Source organism: Lissotriton helveticus, chromosome 2_1, assembly GCF_964261635.1.
Source record: "Lissotriton helveticus chromosome 2_1, aLisHel1.1, whole genome shotgun sequence".
NCBI classification, from domain to species: domain Eukaryota; kingdom Metazoa; phylum Chordata; class Amphibia; order Caudata; family Salamandridae; genus Lissotriton; species Lissotriton helveticus.
In genome coordinates, this window is record NC_136059.1 from 145,608,715 (window position 1) to 145,636,098 (window position 27,384).

The window sequence follows — 27,384 nt, forward strand, 5'->3', positions numbered from 1 at the left end:
TTTGAAAGCAAAGAGGGGTGGTTGTTGTAGACTGACATCAAGATTCTTGACCAAATGCCAATTTTGGTTAATGATTTTTTTGAGTTGATTTGCATTAGTGCCAAAAGTTGTTACGCAAACAATTCTCTGTAACGATGGTTTAGATCTCCTTTCCAGAGGGGCTTCTCGAGGTGTCCACCAGGCTCGACGTAATGCATGCTTCCGCAATTTCCTTGGATACCCTCGGTCCTTCAGGCGTTCAAATAGATTTTGTGCATGTTCAAAGTATTCATCTTTAAATGTACAATTTCGCCTAATCCTTAGGAATTGACCAAAAGGTAGGTGTTGACGGAGGTTTCTGATGTCCCAGAATTACTTTGAATTATTAAAAAAATGGACATTTCTTTTTATAAAATCTGCTGGCAAGATGCTTTACAGTGGAATTCATTGTACACCTAAAGTGGTTTAAATGTATATTTCGATTGGCACAAAGTACAGATACTCCAGCCAATTCTGCATTCTATGTTTAAATGGTTCCGGATTTAATGTTTGGGTTTTGTCATACACAAAACTGATTTTCGTCACTTAGTTGTGCATGGATTATGATTTTCCAAGTCCCTTGGCAAATAAATTCATATTAAAATGGCCTCACTGAAAGGAAATAGTCGTGGCTACCTTGAGAGTCAGATCAAAGGCCCAGGTTTTACCGCATTTTCAAGGAAATGGTAGAAAGGGGTGCATAACGCGTGGCTAGGTCCTAGACATCATAACATATTTAGAGCAAGAGTCTTTCCTTCCTTTTATACCAACATATTTGGGCATTGGAGGGTGGTGGCTAGGAGAAGACTTGATACTTAGCAGCACCTGTTGAATGGAAGTCCATATGACATGCATGAATTATTATAGGAAGTATTATTACTTATTAGAACATTGGAATGTTGGGAGCTCCATTGCAGACAACGGAGTGCTCCCTGCTTCTACGGGCCGGTAAAGGCCCGCAGAGCAACATTCCAATGTTCTACAAAGGCTTCTCGACGTTCGAGGGGAATTATATCCCCTCGAGCTTCGAGAACCCTTTGTTTAATTTGTTAGAACATTCTGCCCTCTAGTGGCAGAATGTTCTAATAGCCTTCGTAGCAGGGCTATGCCGGCTATTAAAGTCCCGCTGTTTCGTTAAAGTCCCTCGCCTTCGGCTCGGGCCTTTAACAATTCACCGGACCTTTAATAGCCGGTATAGCCCGCTACGGCGGGCTATAAGGCTATATTAAAGTCCCTCTCCCTTGTTAACACTGGAGAGGGCCTTTAATAGCCGGTATAGCCCTCTACGGTGGCCTACATGGCTATAGTATCAGCTTATTCCATTCAAGAAGGTGGCAAAGTATTTCCAGGAAATCAAGGACATAATCAGCAATGGTAATAAAAGAGGTTTGAAACAGAGAGCCAGAATCAGAGTTTGGCAGAGAGGGGACTCCATCACAAATGTGACTGAGTATCCTGCCAACTAACTCTCAGTCAGGTTTTCTTACTTAGATGGTTAGGCAGAGTATCAGCTTTCGGTCAGTAGTGCCCCCATTGGGTTTGTTGATGGAATGGTTGCTCAGAAAGCCTGATCAAAGGGCTTGCTTTCAGATTATCGGAATCACACTACTCGCCCTATTCAGGGAAGGCAGTCCGATATCATTTTTTCTTGTTTTTCAAAGCCCAGGAAAAACAGGTGGGGCAAGCAGAAAATACAAATAATGACTCCCACACCCAGAAATAAAACTCCTTGGGTATGGGGTTTAAAAAAAACTCATATTTTGGAAGGTAATTTTTCTAACTAAATAATTTTGTGGACAAACCTAATGGTGCTGATCTAAAGTCCCTAAGGTCTGGCTCAATTCCAGTCAGTCCCCTCAAATCCATCTCGGTTCACAGCTCTGCCAGATCTTGTCATATCTATTTTAAACAGTAATGCCATGAATGTCATCCACCCTCAACAGGGCCGGCTTTAACGCTAGTGGTGCACGGTGTGACTATTATTTTTGGGCCCCCACACTACATTACCACCACCTGATATTCTCTCACTACCACTGGGCAAAAGCGCCCCTCATCTCTCCAATCATAAGTTATTTCTAAACACAGCGCCTCCCCATTAGGTCAGTGCCTCCTACACAGGTCAGCGGCTAGTGCGGCTGCACCAGTTGCACTGCCCTAAAGCCGCCCCTGACCCTCAACCTTTGTCAAACTGAAGAATGTACAGAAAGTGGCAAGGCCGTACCCATGATGATCCAGAAATAACACCTGATAAGACACTCAGTCTGGAATAAGTGTTCCCTTATCAGCATGTTAATGTCACCAAGGACCATCTCAAAATAATTGATCAAAGAGGTGTATTTCAAATTGACGCCCACTAGTCTCCCATTTTCTTAGAGATGTGTCTAAGACCCTTTCTCTGGCACGTGTACACTATACACCACATTCCTAAAATTATGTCAAAATGTCCTTGATAACATCTAGTATTTAAGTACAGCCACTCGACCCATTAGGCAGAGAGGTCCTTCATTCCAGATTCTCCTGCAAAAGAAACATTTTTGCGACGATCTTGGTTATTGCAGACATTTCAAGAAGCTGGTGTATGTTGCCTGAAGCTGATTGATTCTAAGTACCCAAGGAGAGCTGCCACTGCAGTGCGTATTGCGTTTTGAGGGGAACATTTCTGCCATGGCCCATCTGATAATGAAAGCCCAAACTGTCAACAAGGTATGCAAACTAACCAGTGCTTTACCCTAGGTAGCTCAGCATGAAAAGCAATCATGCTTAACTTAGAGATAACGAGTAAAGTATATATGCATCACACACAAAGAAATTAAGTGAAAACACAACACAAGAAAAATCTCACCCCAATTAGGAAAAACAGAGTTTATTTTAATGAATAATTAATACATTATTTGACACAAAAATTTAAAAAATCCAATCAGTAGCACCGAAGTAATGATTTTCTTTCATTTTTAGTAACAACTGGTGCCTAAAATATCAAAGCGTAAATCTCAGACAGCTAGTTGCTTGAAGACCTCCAGTGAGACAATGCAGAGAACTGTAGTCGAAGAAGGTTGCACCAGGCTGGATACCCGTTTGCTGGAGAAGCTGCAAAGTCATATCTGACCGGTGAAGCACATCAGGTGGATGAGCGAGCATGTTGGTTCCAGTCTTTTCCTGGCTCTCAGGACCGTTTTCAGCCCTCAGTTTTGGGATATGGCCATCTGGGCACATTTAGCACCACACCAAGGATCCAGGACTAGGGGTTCACCACTTGGGTGTTAACGACTCATTCAGGCAGGGTCCAGGTGTGTGTTCAAGATGGTGGAAGCCTTTTGTGTCCCTGTGGCTTTGAACAGGAGGCCAGCAAACTAGCCCTTGAGGTCACTTTGATAGTCCGGGGTTCAGGCGAATTTTCAGGGCTCAACAGCAAGGCTGGCCTCTGAGGGTTCAAGGCAGGGTCCAGGCAGCAAAGCAGTCCCCCTATAAAGCAAACAGTCTTGCAGTGCACAGCAGGTCACATCAGAAGGATGTCCCCTGAGAGTCCTTTTGCAGGTTCAGCAGTGAAGTTAAGAGATGGTGTCTGACGTCCTATTTTTATACCCTAGTTCCCTCTTTCTGGAAGGTGGGAGTAGTTTCTAGACAAAGGATCTAAAGAGCATGGAATTTCCTGACTTCCCTAGTCAGGCTCCAAACTGACTGCAGTGACAATGTGTGGGTGATAGGCCCTTTGTGTGAAGGTGCAGCATTCCCTATTCAGTTAAAATTTGGGCTGTGTGCAGCTCCTGTATCCTGCCAGCAGATGGCCCATTCAGGCACACCTAATCCCTCTATTGTGCACCTGTCTGGGAGGAACTCACAAAATCTAACTGTCAGTTACACCCAGTCATAAGACCTAAGACAGGCTACAGGCATAAAAGGTTCAGAAAAGGGGTGGTGATGAACAGAGTGCCTGAATTAAGCAGACCACTCTTACCCAGTCCAAAGATCAGGGCTTGATCCATCACCGTTTTTTAGCTCACTGCACCATCCCAGCTCAGAACTTGGCTATATGCAAATTAGTCTGTTCCTGTCCCAGTGCATGATGGGAACAGGGCAAACCAAACTACCAAGCCAATTCTTATACTGGGAAGGAAACAAGCTACCGGGGACCGGTTTCTGGCATTTCAGCCTCGTCGGCCCGGCTTGCTTGAATCCTGATGGTGCAATGAGCAAGAGACTCACATCTGAGTATACCCTTCCACGCTTATGGTGGACAAAATGATTCAGAAAAGGGGGTGGTGATGAACAGAGTGCCTGAATTAAGCAGACCACTCTTACCCAGTCCAAAGATCAGGGCTTGATCCATCACCGTTTTTTAGCTCACTGCACCATCCCAGCTCAGAACTTGGCTATATGCAAATTAGTCTGTTCCTGTACAGGCATAAAAGGGCAGGAAAATGCCAACTTTCTAAAAGTGTCATTTTCAATAGCATAATTAAAACCCCGACTTTACCTTTAAATAGGGTTTCATAATAACATTTCCAAAGATACCAAACATGGCATAGCTACCCATGCACCCAAACTGAAAATTGCAGCTTATTAAATATAATAAGAACACTTAAAAGTACTTATTAACCTTTTAATTTTCGTGCTTCCTGATCTATGGGTTACCTAAGCCTACCTTACTTATATGTAATAATAGGGGAATTTAAGGCTTGACAAGGGAGTTTTCTTGCCAAGTTGACATGGCAATTTCAAACTGCATTCAGGCTACAATGCCAGGTCTAGGACATATTTTAAGGTGTTACTTAAGTGGGTGGCATATTAAGTGCTAAATGCCTAGAAGTAGCATATAATTTACAGGCCCTAGGTACTTGGAATACCACTCTACAAGAGACTAATAATTAATGAAGTATGCCAATGAGGTGTAAGCCTATCAAACCATGTTTTACAAGCAGTAATAGAATCTAGGCACAGATTCATAAGGATAGTGGGATAGTTACATTGCATTCATCTATGTCTCTTCCCCCCGTTTGCAGCTTCTTCCACAAAAAAATAAGAGAAGGAGGCAGAGGATAAGCAGCAAATCCTGGAACAGAAAAATATTTGTAGTTGACTCTTGTCAAACAAACTAATTGATATGTCTGCTTATGATCTATATATCTTACATACACATAGGACTTTCTTCATATGAATAGTGGTGCCAAAATTCTGATTCCTCCATGAGTAATATTTTATTTTATTTTACTTTGTGAGAAAATACCCATATTTGTGTGGGCACCCTATTTTCTTTACTTTTGGACTAATGCTGCATTCTAGGCCCACTACTTTTGCCCCTTAAAACAGAACTTGCTTGGCTCACTCCTAACTGGCACAAATAACTTTCCAGTTAGGTCATAGTATATCTGCAAGAAAACACCCAAATTGCATGGAAATGTAAAAGTTAAGTGTGGACTGTGGCACATGTCATGTTATCCTCAAGGCTGATACGAAAACCATAGCTTCAATCAATCAATCAATCAATCACAGCATTTATATAGCGCGCTACTCACCCGGAGGGTCTCAAGGCGCTTGGGGGGGGGGGCGCTACTGCTCGAACAGCCAGGCCTTGAGCTGCTTCCTGAAGGCGAGGTGGTCTTGGGTCAGGCGGAGGTGGGTCGGGAGGGAGTTCCACGTCTTGGCGGCGAGGTAGGGGAAGGATCTTCCTCCTGTGGTGGCTCTTCGGATGCGGGGGACGGCGGCGAGGGCGTGGTTGGTTGAACGAAGCTGGCGTGTGGGCGTGTAGAAGTTGATGCGGCTGTTGAGGTATCTTGGGCCTTGGTTGTGTAGGGCTTTGTGTGCGTGAGTGAGGAGTCGGAACATGATTCTCTTGTTGACCGGGAGCCAGTGCAGGTCTCTCAGGTGTCCGGAGATGTGGCTGTGTCGGGGGATGTCCAGGATGAGTCTTGCTAAGGCGTTCTGGATTCGCTGGAGTCTCTTCTGAAGTCTGGCAGTGGTTCCGGCGTAGAGGGAGTTGCCGTAGTCCAGTCGGCTGGTGACGAGGGCCTGGGTGACCGTCTTCCTGGTCTCGGTGGGGATCCACCGGAAGATCTTACGTAGCATGTGCAGGATGTTGAAGCATGACGAGGAGACGGGGTTGACTTGTCTGGTCATGGAGAGGGAGGAGTCCAGGATGAAGCCCAGGTTGCGTGCGTGGTCTGTTGGTTTGGGTGAGCTGCCCAGGGCGGGGGGCCACCAGGAGTCGTCCCAGGCGGAGGGAGCAGATCCCAGGATGAGGACTTCCATCTTGTCTGAGTTCAGTTTCAAGCGGCTATTCTTCATCCACACAGCTATGTCTTAAATCCCCTCATGTAGGCTGGCTCTGGCGGTGGCGGGGTCGTTGGTGAGGGAGAGGATCAGCTTGGTGTCGTCGGCGTAAGAGATGATGTTGAGGTTGTGTTGGCGTGCGATGGCCGCAAGGGGGCTCATGTAGACATTGAAGAGGGTGGGGCTGAGTGAGGAATCTTGGGGCACGCCGCAGATGACTTCGGTGGCTTCTGATCTGAACGGGGGGATGCGGACTCTCTGAGTCCTTCCGGCGAGGAAGGAGATGATCCATTCCAGTGCCTTCTCTTGGATTCCGACGTTGCTGAGGCGCTGCTCTAGGGTGCGGTGGCAGACAGTGTCGAAAGCCGCGGAAAGGTCCAGGAGGATGAGGGCCGCTGTTTTCCCGTTGTCGAGCAGGGCTCGGATGTCATCAGTGACAGCGATGAGGGCGGTCTCGGTGCTGTGGTTGGCCCGGAAGCTGGACTGCGAGTGGTCGAGGGATCCATTCGTCTCAAAGAAGGCGGCCAGCTGCTTGTTGACGGTCTTCTCGATGACCTTGTCCGGAAATGGGAGGAGCGAGATGGGGCGGTAGTTTTTAAGTTCGGTGGGGTCCGCTGATGATTTCTTTAGTAGAGCGCTGAGTTCGGCATGCTTCCAGCTCTCCGGGAAGGTCGCTGTGTCGAAGGAGGTGTTGATGATGTCCCGCAGGTGGGGTGCGATGATGGAGTCGGCCTTGTTGAAGACGTGGTGAGGGCAGGGGTCGGTTGGAGATCCGGAGTGGATGGAGTTCATCGTGCGTAGGGTTTCCTCGGTGTTGATCGGGGTCCATGCGCGGAGGGTGGTGGTGGGGGTTGCAGGTGCTGATGTGGGGTGCGTCGGCTCTGTGCTGAAGCTGTTGTGTATGTCCGCGATCTTGTTGTGGAAGTAGGAGGCGAGGGAGTTGCAGAGGTCTTGCGATGGGGTGATGTCGTTGTTTCCTGCGCTGGGGTTGGAGAGCTCTTTGATGATGTTGAAGAGTTCCTTGCTGTTGTGGGCGTTGTTGTCCAGTCGTTCCTTGAATGCGGTTTTCTTGGTGGCGTGGATCAGTTGGTGGTGTTTTCGAGTGGCAAGTTTGAGGATGGTCATGTTGTCTGGTGTTGGGTCTCTGCGCCAGGCTCTCTCTCGAGGGATCGGCAGTTCCTCTTGGAGCTCTTGAGTTCGTCGGAGAACCATGGTGCTTTCTTACTGCCGGGTCTGCTGAGCGGGGTCTTTAATGGGGCGAGGTCGTCTGCGCAGTTGCTGATCCACTTCGTGAGGTTGTTGGCGGCCTGGCTGGGGTTTGCTGAGCTGGCGGGGGGGTCCTGGCTCAGGGAGGCGGCGAGCTGGTCGGCTGTGATCTTGTTCCATCTTCTGCGTGCAACCTGTTGCTGGTGGTGGTGTATCGTGTTCTTTCTGTAGTTGAAGTGGAATCAGCTGTGGTCCGTCCAGTGGAGTCCGGTGGCGTGGCTGAAGGAGATGTCCTTGCTGGAGGAGAAGACGGGGTCGAGTGTGTGTCCGGCGTAGTGGGTGGGGGTGGTCACCAGCTGCTTGAGACCGAGGGTGGCGAGGTTGTCCAGCATGGAGGCGGTGTTGCGGTCGTTGTTGTTCTCCAGGTGGAAGTTGAGGTCCCCGAGGAGGATGTAGTCAGCGGAGGGGAGAGCGTGCGGGCTGATGAAGTCTGTGATGTCTTCGCTGAATTGTGTTCGTGGTCCCGGGGGTCTGAAGATGAGGGTGCCTCTGAGGGTGGTCTTGGGGTCGGTGTGGATCTGGAAGTGCAGGTGTTCGGCGGTTGTGAGGGTGTCGTCGGGGTTGCTCGTGATGCGGATGGTGTTCCTGTGGATGATGGCGATGCCTCCTCCGGTCTGGTTGCCGCCGTCCCTTCGGATGATCTTGTAGCCATCTGGGATGGCGATGGCGATGTTAGGCGCTGAGGAGGTGTTCATCCAGGTTTCCGTGAGGAAGGCGACGTCTGGTGATGTTGTGTCGAGCAGGTTCCAGAGTTCTACGGCGTGTCTGTGGACGGAGCGGGTGTTGAGCAGGATGCACTTCAGGTGGTTGCTGCTGGTTCTCGGCTTGGTGGGTGCGGGTGCGGTGCAGGTCCGGATGCAGGAGAAACTGCAGGAGTGGCAGCTGAAGGGTCCGTGGGTGCGCCTCGGGGTGGCACGGTAGCATCCGGGATTCCGCCGGTGTTGAGTGCGATGAGTTCGGTGGCGTCGTAGGTCAGTCGGGTCGTCTTCCATCGGTGGGGGCCAGGGGTCCTGGCCCTGGGCGTGGCCCAGGCGCGGACGGGCATAGACGGGCTTACCTTTGGCCGCCTTCGGCGCACAATCGGCACTCCCACTGCGCGTCAATGCTGCGCGTACGCACGGTCGCCATTTTTGGCGAAGTGGGAGGGAGGGAGGAGCAGCTAGGAGGCGGGAGCGGGGAGGGCACAGAAGGAAGGGGGCGTGGCCGCACGCAGGCGGCGGGAAGCAGGAAGCGGGGAGCGGGGCGGGGGGCACAGGGGCAGAGAGAACGGCACAGAACAACAATAAGGGACACAATATGTGTCAGGTAGCTGAACTGCTGCAGCTTTTATTCCTGCAGGCAAACATGTCAAAATATCCCTTTATGAAAGATGCCTACATTTAAATAGCCTTTAAAAGCTATTTTCGCTGTGCAAAGTTGCAGATATTCCCATGAAAAAAATGAAAGCGCAAATATCATAATATTTTTGTTAAGTCTGGTTTGTTATAGCCTACAGAATCTATTCCACCATTGTTTGTAATACTTATTAGAAATTCAATTAAATGAACAAGTTGGATGTTTGATAAATGAAGGGAAAATGGGGAGGGTTCAGGAACTGGATTTACATGATGGGGACCATACTTAGACCTGTCCAATTATATTTAAGTGTAAAAGAAGATTTGGGGAAGAGAATCCTTTGTTCCCTGTACCAACAGTTGCCCGTTTGGCACCAGTCCAGTGGGAGGAGATGCTTGTCCCAAAAGTAAATTGGTGTGGTCAAGGAAGAGGGGACTGCTCATTTCCCTAGAAACTCTCCCTAGCTCAAACACCAGGACCACCAAGGGCAGCAATGTTCTGTCATGTTGGATTTAGCCAGGAAGAATGCACTATGTTTAAGACAAACAGGATATGCTTCTAAAGTGGGAATGCTGGCCCTTGGGATATTTGATTCTGATTGGCTAGCAAGTGCCAAGATGTCACCCCACCTACCAGCATCTGAATCATACAACCATACCCTCAGCTCACCAGAACTCATCAGGACCTGTAGATGAACAGAATAAGACTGGACCTTCTGTCAGTGACTTGTGGGGAGACCTCAAGGACTTGACCTGCTCCTACTTGTATGCAGAAGTGAGAAAGGGGACTTCAAGGGTTTGTTGGCAAGCTGGTCTGGCGAAAAAGACACAACGAACTGCAAAATGCCTTTTGCCTTTTTGCCTGTAGTGGCCAGCTGACCAGTAACAACTGGATCTGGAATGGACCTTGCTTGTGGCCTCTGCTTCAGTGCATCATGTTACCTAAGTGCTGTTCCTAAGGTCATGGGAGCTTCAGAACAGACCATGATAAAAAGCTCCAGAAAGCATGAAAAGTTGGAACTATGACAAGGTTTGGACTTGCAAAACTTCCTGACCTTCTGTGTGACTTTGATACAAAGGCAGTGCTTAATTTGTGACAGTGTATGCTGTTTCTTGGCACCTGCACTTCTTTCGTAACACCTACACAGTTTATGAAAGTCTACCACATGACATTGTATAAACAAACACACACACACATGCAAAGGGTTCAAAAATTCAATATACACTTCAAAAATAATAACATCAGGGTGTTCAGGACATTATCAAAGCATCGAGTGCTACCTACTAAAGCCCATTGTTTGTAGCATTGCAAGTAGGAGTCACTTCTATTGAAATGTGGTAGCTATGGCAAGGGCAGTAGGTGGTGCAAGCTGCAGTGACTTCTTGAAAAAATGTATTGGGCCCTTGCGCTTATTATTTTACGAACTAAACACTGGACTAAGTGTCTGATTTTGAGAGGCCTTTGTTTCCAGGGTTACCCGGTTGGAAGAATCCAAATTCCCAAAAAAGTCTATGGTAGAAATTTGGACGGAGCAAGAGATGAAAAGTAACTCCTCAATGACAGGATGTCAGGGGCCACGAAACTGAGTTTTCTCGCTTTGAGCTTTTTTTGCCAAAACCAAAGATTTCAGTGGGATCTCATTCAAAGGCCATTCAACTATGAGAGGAATTGCCAGAACCAGTCTTGCTGCAACCTTGTCCGACTGGATGGTTTCAACTTCCATTCAGAGATGAAGTCTGAAAGTAAACCCTTTAACTGATATCTTTTCTAGTAAGTTGAATCATCTTTGAATACGTTGTAGATGAAATGCCTTTACTAAATATTTTAACATATGCATGAGCCACATGTTAAGCTCAATAAAGGTTTGAAATTAAATAAATAAACAAACATTAACCAGTCTCACATACCCTGTCAGGTGCCTGCATGGGTCCATTGTTCGGAGAGGAACTTCTATTAAAGGCTGAAAAACAAGAAGTTATTTCAAGTCATTCACAGTGACACAGGAACTAAGCCTTGATAAAACAGTTGGCAAATGACAACTCGACTAGGACAGTGACTAGTGCACCCAGGCAATCAGATCTGATACAAGCACTGCAGCAGAATAAGGACACTGTCTGCAAAAAGAAATAGGCTTCTTCCAACTTAACAGTGATATTTAATTCCAAAATGTTGTCAGGACTTCACAGCATACAGTCCACCAAGGGCCAACAGCTCTTCCTCTCACTCACGCCAAAGACCAGCAAACAGCTCTGTGGCTGAAAACATATATTTAATGCATCTCTAGAAAGTGCTCAACATCAGGAGTTGCATTATTCTGATTAAACCATCTTCTATTGTTCTAAGGGAGCTAGTAATGCTAGAGAAGACAAGTTCATTGAGCACTCTGAATGTTGCAATATTAGACATGGAAGCTAAAGAAATGATGAACCTAGATGCACAACAAGAAGCAACCGAGAGCCAAATTAGAGACATCTGTAGAGGTTTAGGAAATAGTGTAACACAAGGTGTAAAGTATTAAATAATATTTTGCTTTTGATTCTGGTACATTTTTGTACTCATAAAAATCGTGGTTTTACAATACTATTATGCACAAAATCAAAAAAAATGGCAGATGGATGGAGATGGTAATTCGTGTTTAACGTTTCAGTTGGCCTATAAATGTCTATACGCCACATTTTTACAAATGTGCTAAAATATATTATCAAAGGTTTATGAAGAGGTGGGATGTAATATGAACATATTCAACATTCTGTATAACTAGAGCCAATACTGTTGCTCAAGCATAGCACACGGTCTGTTCATGTTATTCCGAATAAATTAATGAATAAATGAAATGTTATTTGTAATTGGTGTTTATATACTAAGGACTCTTGTAATATCTGTCCCTTTAGCCCAGAGAGAAAAAAAGCATATCTGAAGTTTACGATTTAACAACCAGATTAACGCTTTTTCAGCAGAGTTGATTTTTTTATATTATTTTTAATGTCCTGCTGAATAGCAATCAATCCCCTCAAACTAAATTCTCAAAAAAATGAACTCCTCCTAATCGCCCCACCCAACCAGTCGCTGGTCAGCGAGGAATTGTTGAAACAACTTACAGCCCTCAGTTGCACTCCACAAATCATTGACTCTGCAAAATCACTGGGCGTACCTCTTGAGAAAATCTCAACATGCAGAAGCACATAAGTGCCCGCACCAAAGCAGCAAATCACCAAATGAGTATTTTAAGAAAATTAAAACTTTTCCTCCCCCAACGACTTCAAGCATGCAGTGCAAGCCCTAGGGATTCCCAGGTTTGACTATGGTAGTCAACTTCCTCTGGAATAGCTAGGTCCAAACTGGCTCCTCCAAGGACCTTGTTCAACTCTGCTGCTAGACTCATCTGTGGATCAAAAAGATACAACCACATCACTCTGGATCTCAAATCCCGAAACTTTCTCCCCTACGAAGCAAGAATCCATCTATAAATTGTCTGCTTGACGGATAAAGCCCTGGGCCACAATGCCCTTAGATATCTTGTCCACAAGCTCGAACTCTCTGGTGACTCCATATCATCCAGAAGCTCCAACACCTTTCTTCTGAACCTCAGAGATTCCACAAGAAGAAAACCTCCAACCAATCCTTCTCTGGGATTGCCCAGAGAATCTGGAACAGATTACCTCCTGAAGTCAGAACAAATCCCTCAATCATATCCTTAAAAAAAACATTACCCACTGCTTCTCAACAATGCCTGGTTATTGCAGTTATGTGGACTATGATAATATGTTGTTATTAGTGAAAGAACTATAATATTTGGTTGTTACTCGTGTATCTCCCCGGCTCTTTGAACATGGTAAAACACCCCCCTTGTTTTGTGTGTGTACTACCATCCCCTGTTGTTTGCAGTGAATTTGATATTACTGTTTCTACTGCTCTTCTCTCTGTAAATTTGTAAAGCATTCTGATAACCACAAGGGTCATGTTTGTGCTTTAAAGGACTATTAAATAAATAAATAAATACATAAATACAATAAAAGGTGTTCCCAATTTAAGCTGCTATGAAGGAAAGAGATGTGATTTTTTGGTTAGTCTGGCGGCAGTAATTGATACATTTTACAGGTTGCAGATCTTAGGTGGTATGTGGGAAAACACCACACAATAGATCCAGGTCTGTCCCTTGTGAAGGGCGATATGGACAATGTATAAGTCCCTCAGCATAGCGGTTTTGCGTATAAGCAGCCATGCAGCACTTCAGAATAGGTGAAACAGAATGGTGCCGGCATGTTAGAAACTAAGATTCTTAGCAGATGTCCCTTCACATTTTGCCCCAATTTTGACTGGTAGATGCTAGTTTTAGACTCTGAAAGTGCACTGGGACGGCTAACCAGGCCCCAATGATTGTGCTCTTTCCCCTAAAAGTTATGTTTCATTGGTGCACCCAATTGACAAGGTATTTCTCCCCTTATAAGACTCTAGTAGATGTTACCAAGGGTGCCCAGGGCAAGGGTGTCAAAGGTGTCCCTAGGTCTGCAGGACTGTAGTGTGCCATCCGGTGTGACCCAGGTAAAAGTATGTCTGCAGAGCTGCCATTTCAGCCCTGCACAAGCATTGTGTCTGCTCAAGAGGGACTCCGCACACAATAGGTGCAGCAGAGCCCCACCACTGCCTTAATGTAAGTAAGTCACTCCTAAGGTTGTCCTCCTAAGCCCAGGAGCTAGAGTGCATTATATAAAAGGTGTAGATATATATATTGCTATATATATATTCCTACAGTAACACTGTTAAGAAAGGTTTTACTGTAAGTGACTGGCGGTCCATGGAGTAACATAAGCTGGCTACCAAGGAAACTCGAGATAGCCATCACCATTATTGAATGACCGAATTGCATTGTGTTTGGTGTCAAACCCCATGCTTTTTCCCCCCAACACAACTCGTGTATTGAGGGCAAGCTGGCATGCACAGCGGTGCCATACTATCTGGGTGCCTACCTAGGATATAGTGTCCCAGTACCTTGGTGGGCTCCCCCAAGCCATTTGCCACCAAAACAAGAGTCTGCCCTCCTGGTGGGATGTGCTAGCACTTCACTTGGAAGGAGACAAAGGCATGGAGAGAAATGAGGTTACACATCCTCCCTCCCAAGAAGGCTAGTGTTTACAGCTATGAAGGCAGTGAACTTCAAAGGCTTCACCACTCTTGATATTAAAAAGACCTGCTTGCCTCTCGAGGACAAAGCCCTTCCCTCCCACCCAGTCCGACAGGCGGTAAAGTTAGTTATGCAGGAGGTGTACACCACCAAAAGGCTATCCACACCTTCAAGGAGGTCCGTACAGACAAGGAATAGTTCTGCCATGTTGACAGACCTTGAAATGGAGGACTCTGGGTAGAAATGTGATGGACACCATAGGATGTTGGGTAGAAATGTGATCTTGTCACCTCAGGGACAGGTTAGCAGCAGGGACCTGTAGCCCATTCCCACTAACCCTCAAGTCCTTAATGCCCTCTAAATTAAGGTTAAATGGGCTCCCCTGGCACCAGAGCCTCAATTCTAGCTTTGAATTCTAGAAGAGACACAAAGAAGACACCATCACAGAAGACATGACTTTGTACTTAGCCACAGCGCAGGGAGAGACCATATACTAAATCAGAGTGTCAACATGTGCCTATGGTGAAAACACATTGCTTGGATTGGTGGGACCAGGCCCATGTAAGCTGCAGGAAAATTGGCATGCTACAGGACAAGAATAGCAACCTGCTTGGCCCGTCGAGAGTGAGCCCAAAGAAAAGTGTTGTCCTGTAAGTCTGGAGTGGTGACCGAGCTTTCACCAAGTATCAAGCCACTACTCCACTCCTGTTACCCTTCAGTCACCGAAGTAACCATGGACAATATTTGCCACAGCCAAGGTTTGCTGATCGCGAGTTGGGTTATCAACCCCTTGAGTGACATCTTCAGACAGAGAGTACTTCACAGCGACAGTGACCGACATTGGCAATGACTTCAGTGTTCTGTTCCTGCATCCTGAATTTGGGGATGTCGAGTGTGCAGCAAAGCATCATTGGTGCAACCTGCCCGGTGATTGGCAGCTGCCAGCTACCTCTGGACCAGGAGGCCCCGAGCAAGGTAGAAGAGATGCAGCTGTTGAACTCAGATCCTAGGGCCCCAAAGGCCTCTACTCCCCATGAATAGAGTGGAACTCCATCTCTAAGTGTAGTTTTGTCAAGTGCAGCAAGTTTGACAGCTCGTGCGGAAGCCCCATATCAAGAACAGCCAAGTCACCTCTGCACCCGTACCCCCTGGGCAAGGAATCAAAGTTACCACTGTTGGAACTTGGTCTAAGGACCCACATAACCCTATCCACAAGATGGTTCATTTGACCTCGCCCTGCAAGTGACACCTGTGTTTTTCCACATTGACTTCAATAGGACCAGTGTGACTCTTTTATTGCATTTTAGTTGTAAACACTCTTGTTGTATGTAAGATAAAAATATCATGTTAGTGCTATATATATATATATATATATATTTATATAAAAATACACTAGTTTTATAAATTGGTGCCAGATTTCTTTCGAGTCGTGCACTTACTTATTTGTCAAAGTTGCTTCTGTGACATGCTTGACACATGTTCCTCTCAAGTACGCATGACTGCTCTAGCTACACTACCACGACAGAACAAAGGATGCTTATGCATTGTGGTAGTATTACATGATAAGTGCCCCCAGCCAGGTCATATAATATTTCAACCTTCCAACAATTCTGCATCATGTAGTACAACCACTAGCCTTTAGCCGTGAGATTGGTTAGCAGCAAAGTTCAAAGAGTTGCAGTATTTTAGCCAAAAGGACTTTAAGGCCTGCATGGCCATTTCACAAGATAAAGCAGGAATGAGCTGAAAGACTTCCCTAAATGTACAAAAAATAAAGAGGTATGTAGTGTGAGAAGCTGGCCTGGTATATGGTGTACACTTATGTAAGTGGACACCTTGTACCAGTCCAGACAACCCATATAGTCATTTTAGAGGTCTTAGACAACCTTAGAAATCTCTCTAAGTGGTATCTGTGGAGAGCAGCCTTCAGGCTTAGTCCAGAAGGAGAGTAAAGCAGCTTGTTTTACCAGAATGCAATCTTATAGTTTAGATTAAGTGAAAATGGACCCCACAGGTATTTATAAAAAAATGTATTTATTATATGATACTCTCTAACACTTACAAATATCTCCTACACGGAGATATGCACAATGCACACAATACTTTGCAAAGAAACACAGTTAATAGCACGTAATACACAGTGGAACCCGGGGGGGGACAAAACCATATACTAAGTGGTATAAGCACCAGTACTCGGGTCAAGAAAATGTGGAGAGGATGTAGAAGTGCTGGGAACCCAAGGAACCACCAAAGGTGAGTGACTAGGTACCCCATGGAAAGCGTGTGCATTGTGAAAACACAACCGCATGCCCCGTATAAATCTACTCGTAAGTTGTGGTTGGATTTTTAAAGGTTAAGGACCCTTACCAGTGGACCCTGAAGAAACCCCGTGGAAGACAGAACGTTGGAGAGTAACCCCACCCATGGATAGTCTAGTACCCAAGTTACCTACACTAGGGATACCTGGTGCATAGTTGTGAAGTGTTGTCAGATGTGAGGGCCAGGCAATGCTGAGGAAGACCAGATGCCATGCACCAGCTGTCCCACATTGGATGTCGATTGCTGATGGGTCTGTGTCCTGCAGGAGCACCAACAAGCATTGGCAAATGCAATCTTTGCAGAAGTTGAAAAAGGTGCAATGTCAAGACCAGCAAGGTCCCGGGGACCCTCCACAAGCAGCGGAGTCAAGTCAGAACCCGAGCAATCAGGGGAGCCCAAGAGAAGCAACGGTGATCCTCAAATGGACCCACAGGCTGGACGCACTGGTGTCGCGAAAGGACCACAAGCAGCACACCAAAAGATGCAGGCCACAATGCATACGATGCAGTGTTGCTGAAGATTCTGGTCACAGGAGATGCTCGAGGTTGGGGCTACTAGGAGCCCGAAGATCTTCTTGGAAGAAAGCCAACAAGCCTTTGCAACTGCAAGTTGACGCGGTGCACAGAGGTTTGGTTATTGCAAACCCCACGAAAGATACTGGTCTTAAACTTGGTGAGAGGGCAGGGCAGGCTTCAGTAGCTGTGGGAAACCACCACCTGTGTTGCAAAGCCTTTTGGAGTCTGGAGGAGCTCAGGATCAGCAGACCATTCACATTAGCTGCGGTGCCTGCAAATGCAGGAGAGTGACTCCTTCACTCCAAGGGAGATTCCTTTAGGTGTCTTTGGTGCCCACAAGCCTTGGAAGGTTCTTGTATGGTGCACAAGCACAGACGAAGCAGCAGACTGGAAGGGAGACGAAGCCGAGCCAAAACAAAGTCCAGCAAAGTCCAGAGTGCCCAGACGGTAGAAGTGGTGTCTGATCTGAACCTCATCCCACAATTAATCTAGGGACCCACCCACAGGTAAGACCTTAAGTACCCTTAGGAAAGGGTTGGGATGATTAAGGGGAGCCTCCAAGGGGAGGTTACTCCCATGTCCTTTGTCCAGTTCTGCACCAGAGCGTGAGCCAATTGTTCCCAGGACTGGCTTGAACTAGAGTATGCATGCATATTGAGTTGTGCACCCACCCTGCCCCAATACACGTAATCCTGTCTAGGAGGTGTTCACACCTCCCTGTGACAGGAAACCTATTGTTCTGTCTCCCCTGCTTGAGCTAGGCTCAGCAGCAGCAGGGCAGAATCATTCTCTGGTCGGCCGAAACCATTTTGTCCTGTCCGGGTCTGGAAGACTAGTAACGGGGATATGGAGAGCCTAACAGAGGGCTATTCCAGTGCTTGAAATCATACCTCCCACACTGTTTATGGTGTGGGGGTATGATTCCAACATGTTTGATAGTAAACATGATAGGATTTGTTGCAGGCAGTGTCAAGATGGTCATCGCGTAAATACACGGTGCCGTTCTTTATGGTATATGGCTGCTTCACCGACAACCCAGGAGAATGGACTCCGTAGGTGGAGGGGTGCCCTGCTCATGCAGGGGCACCCTCTCACTTAGAACCAAGCACCATGCCTTCAGTATTGTAAAGACTTGCTATAGGGGTGACTTATAGGTTTTAAGTGCAGTGACCCTAGATATAGGAAAACCAACTATCCAACTTACACAGGTTGCAATGGCAGGCCTGTAGTTCCATTTTGAATGGTCTCCCATGGGTGGCACAATGCATGCTTTAGCCCATGGGGGACCTCTGGGGTACCTATACCCTGGGACCTTAGTACCATATACTAGGGACTAGTATCCAAGCTGGGATGTACCTAAGCACTGAGGGAAGCCTGTCTGCGCCCGTCAGCGTCCCGGAGGCTCCCGGCTCCGGAGACGCTAGCGGCTCCACTTCGCAGGTGATCAGTCATGATATAGGTTTTATGAGATCTCTGGATAGAGGGGATAATTGCCGCTGCCCTCTTATCCCTGATCTTCTTGATAACTACAGCACTATTGCTGCCTGCTCTTGCTGCGGCTGGTTACCTTCGGCTGCACCTCCCAGTTCCCACTCTAGGATCCCTTCCACTTCAGAGCCATCCAGGGCTACAACGTTAAGCACTCCTAAGTATACCGATTTTCCCTGCCTGCTACTTAATACACGTTCGGGGCGCAAACATGCTCTCGACCTTTTTGATCTGATTTCAGAGCTAAAGCCCGCCTGCTTGTTTCTGACATAGACCTGGCTCGGTGATCTCTCCAGCCCAGATATATCTGCCGCCTTTCCCCAAAACTATCATATATTTAGGAAGGACCGGGATGTGGGCAGGGGAGGAGGAATAGCGATTTTTGTGGATGCGCGCTATTCCTGTTCTATCATTCCTACAGACGAGGTCGCTGGGGCGGAAACACTTGGTTTCCTTCTTTCCTTTTCTCCCCATCACTCCTATGCTGGTCTTCTGGTTTATAGACCGCCGGGCCGTGGCGGCGTTTTCTTCGAAGACCTTCACAGCTTTATTTCTCCACTTGCCATAAAATATAAACACTGTTTGCTTCTTGGTGATTTTAATGTTCATATGGATACAGTGGAAGATGCAGACACTGTAAAATTGAGGGACGCTACGCATCCACTTGCCCTCTTTTTTTTCTCGTCTCTGCCAAGCACAATAAAGGTCATATTATTGATCACATTTTCTCCACCAAACACATTAACATTTTTACCCCGGTTCCTCTGATCTGGACCGATCACTTTTTGCTTAAATTCAATATTTTGAAGTCAGCAAATGTCCCCACTCATGCCCCCTGCTCCCAATCCAATATCACCCGCTCATATCATCGCGTTACTCCGGAAATGTTAGCTGACGCACTCACCTTACATCCGTGCACGCTTACAGGGAACCTGGAAGAGGACCTTATCCTCTTCCAGTCCTGGCTCACTCTTCGATTGTACGAACTTGCCCCCCTCTCTTCGCGCTCCTCTATGAGGTCCCGCGTCTCTACGCCGTGGTTTACTTCTGTGCTCCATGAAAGCAGAAGATTATGCAAGAAAGCAGAAAGAGAATGGCGCAAACACTACAGTCCATTGTCTAAATGCACATATAAGGAGAAGTTGAAAGCATATCACAAGGATATTCTTAGTGCAAAAAAAACCATATTTTGCTAAGAAAATTGAGTTAGCCTCGAATTCCAGTAAGGAAATGTTTAGCATGGTTAGGGAGTTCACTTTGCCTAAGACCTCAACACCTATATTTTCTCCCTCAGAAACTTGGACTAACTAACTGGCCACTTTTTTCTCAGACAAAATCAAAACTATCCAGGCATCATTTGGGCTGTCAGACGCAATCAGGGAATCTGCGCCCATTTCTGTTTCTCCCGCTTCCCTGGATAGCCAACCCTTCCTTTCGAAATTGCCCACTATGTCCCTTCCTGTCTCCTTGAATCTACTGCTGAAGGTTAAATCGGGCTCGCCCTCAGATCCCTGCCCTGCAAAACTCCTAGCTAATATGGCCCATATTATTAATCCCATTATTAATCCGGTCTTGAACGCCTCCCTGGAGTCTGGGGTGGTCCCCAGCATATGGTAACAAGCACATATATTGCCACTATTAAAGAAACCCAGTCTGGACCCTTGCATTCACGCCAACTACAGACCTTTTTCCCTCTTCCCTGCCTTAGCCAAAGTTGTGGAAAAACATGTACACGGAATGGTATCTGCTTTCCTTGAGACCGGGAAAATCCTCCACAACGGCCAATCCGGGTTTCGCTCAAATCTGAGCACTGAGGCGGCCCTGTTGGAGGTAACCGAATCCATCAAAGAGGTACTCGACAACGGAGGGAAGGCCATGTTGGTTTTACTTGACCTCTTGACGGCCGTCCCCCACAGCCGTCTTCTCGCTAGACTAGGAGATAGGTTTAAGAGGGACAGTACTCGAATGGTTTGCATCATTTCTATCAGGCCGCCAGCAATCGATCTGGGCCCCCCCATTTTCAGCCCCCATCCCTCCCCTGGAGGTGGGAGTTCCACAGGGATCCGTTCTCAGTCCGACTCTTTTTAATATTTATCTGTCCCAGTTGGCAATCCTTGCCGAGGCCCATGGCGCTCGTATTGTATCCTATGCTGATGATACGCAGCTGCTTTTCACCTGCGACAAAGACTCTAACTTCAGTGGCGATAATATCAAAGGCTGCCTTGCAGCAGTCTTCGCCTGGTTCCAACTGAATCAGCTTAGGTGCAACTCGGACAAGTCGGAGGTGATGTTTTTTTGGATGTCATCCAGATGAAAACTGGAAATCGTGGTGGCCCGCAGACATGTTCCCCCCCTCGTCCGCCACTGAGTCGGCAAAAAATCTAGGGGTGAAAATTGATAGTAACCTTAATTTCAAATCGCACATCCTTTCAGTTGCTGGTCAGTGCTACGGTCTTATAAAGTGTCTAAAGAAATTTCTTCCTCTCTTTTCCTTCTCCCACAGGAGGACTATTGTGCAAGCACTGATAGGATCCTGGTTGGATTATGCTAACATATTGTTCCTCGGTCTGCCGGAGTACCATATCACACGCCTTCAGTCAGTCCAAAATTCGGCTGCTAGGGCAATCTACGGCCTTAGCCGCAGATCAAGCACTTCCGCGTTGCTGAGATTTTTGCACTGGCTCCCTGTGCGCAAATGCATCCTCTTCAAGACTCTTACTACTGCCTTCAAATCTCTACATGGATTAGGGGCTCCCTATTTGAGGAAGAGGGTACACTTCTATTACCCTGCTCGGTCCCTGCGTTCGGCGTCCTTGGCCCTCGCCTCTGTTCCTAAAATCAAGCGAGCACGTATTGGTGGGCGCTCTTACAGACTCTTGGCTCCTCAACTATGGAACAAGCTGCCGGTGAAAATAAGACAGCTGAATGACCTGCTCTCCTTTAAGAGGGAGATTAAGACCTGGTTGTTCCTACAGTAAACCATGGCTCTTCGCTCTTTCAGTCTAGGCCTCCCAGCGCTGAGCCACTCGGTCCGAGTAGCTGAGCGCTATATAAAACCCCCCTTAACATAACATAACATAACATAACATAACATAACATAACATAACAATTTAGGGAGAAAGCCGATAGAATGGGGACCTGAGTAGCAGGATCCCAGTCAGACTAGTCAATAATAGCTTAGCACCAGGCAAAAAGTGGGGTTAACTATGCAAAAGGATCCTACCTTCTTACATGTAGATACAACTTGGTTACTCCGAGCGGCAAAGGAAAGTTGGTTATGAAATATAACTTCCAGATTTCTGGTGGAGCTGATTGGTAGGTGAAGGATGCCTTCAAGGATGCTAACCAGACAGTGTCTGTTATTTGTCTTCTCTCCATTCAGCTAAGTGCTGATGGAGGGCCAGCAGGCGACCCGTTATGTTATGTTATGTTATTTGCACTTATAGAGTGCGCGATTACCCTTGGGTATCCTGGCGCTACACACACACATAGTGGCATATTTACAAACCCCTTGCACCGCTGTTGCATCAATGTTTGTGACACAATGGTAGACCAAACCCCCAACTCATATTTATGAGGCCACGTGGTCTCATAGATATGGAGTAAGGCAACGCAGCGCAAATCCCTATGTTGCCTTACTCTGTGCTAGGGAGGCATTCTATGCGCCCATGGATTTTGATGCAACCATTGAATTTGACTTAAGATTTACCATACATTATTTCCCCACCTTTTTTGCTCTTTCATTCTGAAGCACACATAGACAGAGGAAAAAGGCTCCCAGAAATGTGTTTGTGCTGGAAGGGGCCCCTTCCTGCACAAAAACAATCCTGCATGCAATGCAGACACCCTTGTACCGTGGTGCAAGGGTGCCTGCATTGGCGCTAGGCTACCAAAACAGCACCAATGCAGGGGGAATGGACCGTAATGTGCCATATGCCATAGATACGGCACATTCATGCTCTTTCACTTTTACCCGGAGCAGCGCAGCAAGGTGACTTGCTGCGCTGTGCTGCCATGCGCCAAATCCCCATAAATATGCCCCATAATGTCTGCTGCTCACGTTAATGCTGCCAAGATCCTTGATGATAGTGACCGTTAACTGGGTGCCTGATGGCAAAGCCAAAGTATCTCACTTCTGCTGAGGAAGGCAATAAATGTAATGGAAGTCAGGTGATTTAACGGCAGGGTTGGATAGGAAATAGTGTATCGACTTTAGAGCCTTACTGATACCTGTTCCTGCTAGACAAGAGATGCTGACCGCATGTGATACTGTGTCAAAGGCTGCGGGAAGTCCAAGAGTAGAAGGGTTACCAACCCTCCTCTTTCAAGGGTCAGTCTGATGTCCTCACTAGTCACTCGCGGTTGTTTCAGTGCTGTGGCGAGTCTGGAACCGGATTAGGAGTATCTAATAGAGTGATTTGTTCGGCAAATAGGATAATTCAAAATTCAAAGCCTTTTCTAGGATTTTACACAGAGGCAAAAGAGATAGTGCTTTACATTTTTCCATTTAGGCTCCAGACAGATTTTTTTAATTTTCAGTTTGAGAGGTGTATCAGGAACGTATAGTTCCTGATAGCAAATTGATACCTTGCTTTTGCTCCTCCATTTTTGTTTTAGCCATGTACACTGTCATTGAGCAGTTCTAAGTTCATTGGACCTTTGCACGGAAGAAGACGTTCTTTTGTGCCTAGCAGCATGCATGGGGCAATGGTATCCAGAGGGGAATTAATCCATCCATTAAAATTAGATCACAAGCTCTTCTACGCAAGCAGCAGTACGCAAACTTCAAAACAATCTAAGGCGAGTAGTAAAAACTTGCAATGAAACATCCGCTAGAGTGCACGAGGCTGAGAGGAGGATTTCTGCTATTGAAGATGTCTTGACTCAGCAAGGCTCTCAGCTTTCCACTCTTGCTAATTTAAAGGAGGATTTCAATTGGAAGCTGGTGGACTTAGACAACAGGTTCAGGCGCAATAATTTGCGCGTTTTGGGTATTTCCGAAGGAAGTGAGGGATCCAATGTCAGGCAGTTTATTATTGAGCTCTTTACCAAAGCTTTCCCGGAGTTAACCCAGTGGCAGTGGGACCGGGAGCTTCTGAGAGCTCACAGATTCCCTTTCCAATGCAATAAGAACTCTGGCGGTGCCTCTAACAACCAACCAAGAGCCATTCTGATCTCTCTGAACAACTTTCTGGCACGTGAAGCATTGTACGATCTAGCTCGGCCAGATTGTAAACGAAGGGGAAAGGGTCTGGATTTCTTTGTTCGTCCTGACTATTGTCATATTACAGTTCAACAACGTTGGCAGTTCCGCCAACTTATTCCTTCATTTCAGGCAAAGGGAGCCCAAGCCTTCCTTCTTAATCCCTCGAAACTTAACGTTATATTTAAGGAAAGAACCCATTTTCTAACTTTGGAGAGCGCAGCAAAGGATCTATTATCGAAAATGTGATGTCTCAAACTTATTCTGTCTTTTTTTGATTGCAAGGCTGAACCATTGGAGGTTTATTGTGCTTACTGATCTGCTTGGACTTATAATCTTTGGTGCTCCAGTGGCTAGGCCTTTCTTTCTTTCTTTAAATGAATACTTTTTGGATGACTGTTTAGCAGATGGGAGTGCGCAGCGAGACGCATTATGCTTCTCAGACCATCTTTTTTAGGGACTGCTCAGTCCCTTTGCCTTCTTTGGGTGGGGTTGGTGTTGGGGGTGGTGGGGGCGTTAGGGGGAGGGGGTGTGGTGGTGGGGCAAGCAAGTACAGGATCATTTCAAGTAATTGGCATTGTAAGATAGCTGGAGAAGGCATGTTTGTTTGTTATTATCAGACAGGTTTAAAGCGGGGGCTGCTAACTAAAAGTGAGACATATAAGAAGTGGGGAAACAAAAATGCAAAAAAAAAAGAATTGTAAATGGCTAAATTAAGGATTTGTTCTTGGAACATCTGTGGCTTGAATAACAAGCAAAAAAGGGGTATGTGTGCTCAAATCATTTATAGTATGAAGATAGATGTTTTATGTTTGCAAGAAACACATCTAATCTGGAGTAATAGAAAATGGTTTAATGATCTGGGTATGGATCTCCTGGGATGCACGAGTCAAGGTACTACTACGAGGGGAGTGGCAGTGATTATTAGAAAAGGGCTAGGGTCTTACAATCGTATTAAAACTGATCAGTATGGAAGATGGGTCATAACAGAACTCTCTATAGATGGTAAACGGTTAACTATTTGTTCAATTTATGGCCCAAATTCCGATGATCCTGATCTTTTAAATTTTCTAATTATAGAGTTAGCTGGATGGCCCACTCCATTAGTACTGTGTGGGGACTTCAATATTCATATTGATAGAGAATTTGATATAAGTTTAGAGACTCCCTATTCTGGGCTTAAGAAGAAGATTTACAAGTCACTAAGAGGCTTAGCTATAGAGTTTGGCCTATCGGATGTGGGTTTTGTTAAAAGAGATATGTCACCTGGGTATACGTTCTATTCAGCCCCACATCAGAAAATGGTTCGTCTAGATGATTTTTTTATTTCTTCGACACTTTTAAACAAAATCACCTAAGATATTCCCGAGAATAATCTCAGACCATAACCCTATATTAATAGAGATCAAGCAAGGATCTGGCCCATCCCCGATTATAACTTCCTGGACATTCGAACGCAAACTTTTGGCAGACTCATTGTATATCGAACACATGTCTAAATGGATTAAATAATTTTTTCATGTCAATCGAGGTACAGCTACTAGTCAAATGGTTTGGGATTCGTTTAAGGCCGCGGTCCGGGGAGAGACTCTATCATACTCTATTAATAAACAAAGGTCCTCTCAGGTTAAACTGCAGCTCAAGACACTGAGCATATCAAATCAAGACTGGCTACACATAAGTCTAGGCTGTATGAGGTCTTTGCGAGGAAACTGGCTGAGCAGGCTACAGTGTTTCGCTTCCAAGTTTATGAAGTGGGGGAAATGACAGGACGGTTCTTGGCCAAGAGGCTCAGGCAGCAGGAAGTATTTAATACCGTGAATGAGATTCAGGATCACTCTGGACAAATTTATAGTCAACCTGAAGAAATCCTGGAGGTCTTTCGCTCATTTTATAGTAAACTTTATACAGAGGAAAATCTATTGTATTCATCTGAGTCCCTGCTAAATTGTTGTGGGACTGATAATATCTCTAAGTTAACTGATGTTCAATCTGCAACACTAGACGCAGAAATTTCATGGGATGAAATAGAGGTGGCCATTCTTTCGCTGGCCACCGGGAAAGCTACAGGGCCAGACGGTATACCCTTAGAGTTTTATAGGGTGTTTAGACATCTCTTGAAACAAGATTTCCTTCAGACCTGTGTAGAGGCTCAAAATGCAGTAGCACCTCCATCATGGAGTCAATCAACAATTATGGCCTTTCTCAAGAAAGGCAAACCCCCTCTTCTTCCCCTAATCCTTAAGACCGATATCGCTCATTAATGCGGATAGTAAGATCTTTTCGAAGATCTTAGCATCCCGCATATCGGGGGCAATTTCTACAATAGTCTCGCCTCTCCAGCATGGTTTCATCCCCTCCCGGGATACCTCGGACCATGTTAGGCGCGTAATCAACTTAATGGACCGGGCCATAGTGATGAGAGGCGATTTTGGCATTACCCTGTTGGATGCCGAAAAGGCATTCGACAGGGTAGCCTGGTCATATCTGTGGGAGATGCTAGCAATGAAAGGGTTTGGCCCACAGATTATTTTAGCTTTAAAGTCTCTTTATGTATCACCCACATCTTGTATAAAAATCGGTTCCAAAATACCTGGCCTTTTTTCCATCTCCAGAGGTACCCGTCAGGGTTGTCCTTCTTCCCCACTTTGATTTGCTCTTTGTATAGATATACTTTTAAACAAACTGAACTCAGCATCGGAAATACCACCAGTTTCTGTTGCCAATATCAATTACAGAGCGCTCGCTTACGCCGATGATACAATAGTGCTTACAACTAGTATCCAGAAAGCTCTACCAGTGATAGAGGACTTGGCCACTCACTTCGGGGCTTTCTCCGGCTATAAGTTGAATATAGCGAAAACTCAAAATGTATTTATAGGTCAGACTCCGTCGATTCCGCTAGTACCTGTAGCAACATATTTAGGTATCAAAATTACATCCCCTGTATCAGATATCCCAGCCATAAATTTTAACCCGGTCTTTCAAAAAGCAAATACTACACTTGAACGGATTGATCATTTTCACTTATCCTTATTTGGCCGGAATAATGTACTAAAAATGATTATACTTCCCAAATTTCTTTATATGTTTCGATCTATCCCTCTTGAGTTTCCCTCGATCTTGTTTATGCAATTGGAAAGAATGATATCTAGGTTTATTTGGGGCTACAAAAAACATCGTAGATCATTTAAAAAGATGATTCTACCAAAATCCAGGGGGGTGGGGAATTCCATATTTTTTGTACTACTATGTTGCGTCTGTTTTACAGTTTATCTCCCCTTTGATTATTGGGGGAAAAGCAAGGATTCTTAAGAGTCATTCACCTTCAATATATGAACTTTTAATGGGAGAAGAGTATCGCGGCTGCTTCCTCAAAAATACAGAACCAAGCTACTTAAAAAAAAACTACATTTAAGACGCTGAAAGCAGCCTTTGGGGTATGGAAGATAGTTAGGCATCAACTGGGAATTATGAAACTTTTGATCTATTCACCCCTCTCTGCCTCTAACATATTTCCACCTGTGTTTCAGGATTCTGTTATGTCTCGATGGCGAAATAAAGGAATCTATTGTGTGAACGATCTATGGCAGGATAGTCGGTTACTTACCTTCTCGGAATTAACAGATAGATATAATCTTTCGACTCAGGACTATTTTAAATATTATATAAACAATGAGATTCTATCAATGTGAAGAGGTGTAAAAATATTTTTATTTTTAAAGTGTTTTTATAAGGATCCAGTGAAATACTAGGCTCTCTCTTAGATGTGAAAAGATAAGAGCACAATGTGCTTTTTAAAATACCCCTCACACACTAAAAAAATCCTTTAGTGTCATGCTTCATCATAG

General features: G+C 45.8%; 1 protein-coding gene and 1 long non-coding RNA gene across 2 annotated transcripts in view; both read right to left on the reverse strand.

Annotated features, from left to right (window-relative positions):
- LOC144817806 (CMRF35-like molecule 8) overlaps positions 1–27,384 on the reverse strand; it is a 521,039-nt gene that overhangs the window by 71,961 nt on the left and 421,694 nt on the right. Inside the window, exon 7 of the mRNA XM_078674635.1 lies at positions 10,794–10,846. Coding sequence (XP_078530761.1) covers positions 10,794–10,846 — 53 coding nt within the window. The remainder of the gene's footprint in view (positions 1–10,793; positions 10,847–27,384) is intronic.
- Positions 12,136–27,384, reverse strand: part of LOC144817807 (uncharacterized) — a 28,607-nt gene continuing 13,358 nt past the window's right edge. The window contains exons 2-3 of the long non-coding RNA XR_013606981.1: positions 19,235–19,377; positions 12,136–12,268 (exon numbers count right to left, since the gene is read on the reverse strand). This is a non-coding gene — a long non-coding RNA (uncharacterized LOC144817807). The remainder of the gene's footprint in view (positions 12,269–19,234; positions 19,378–27,384) is intronic.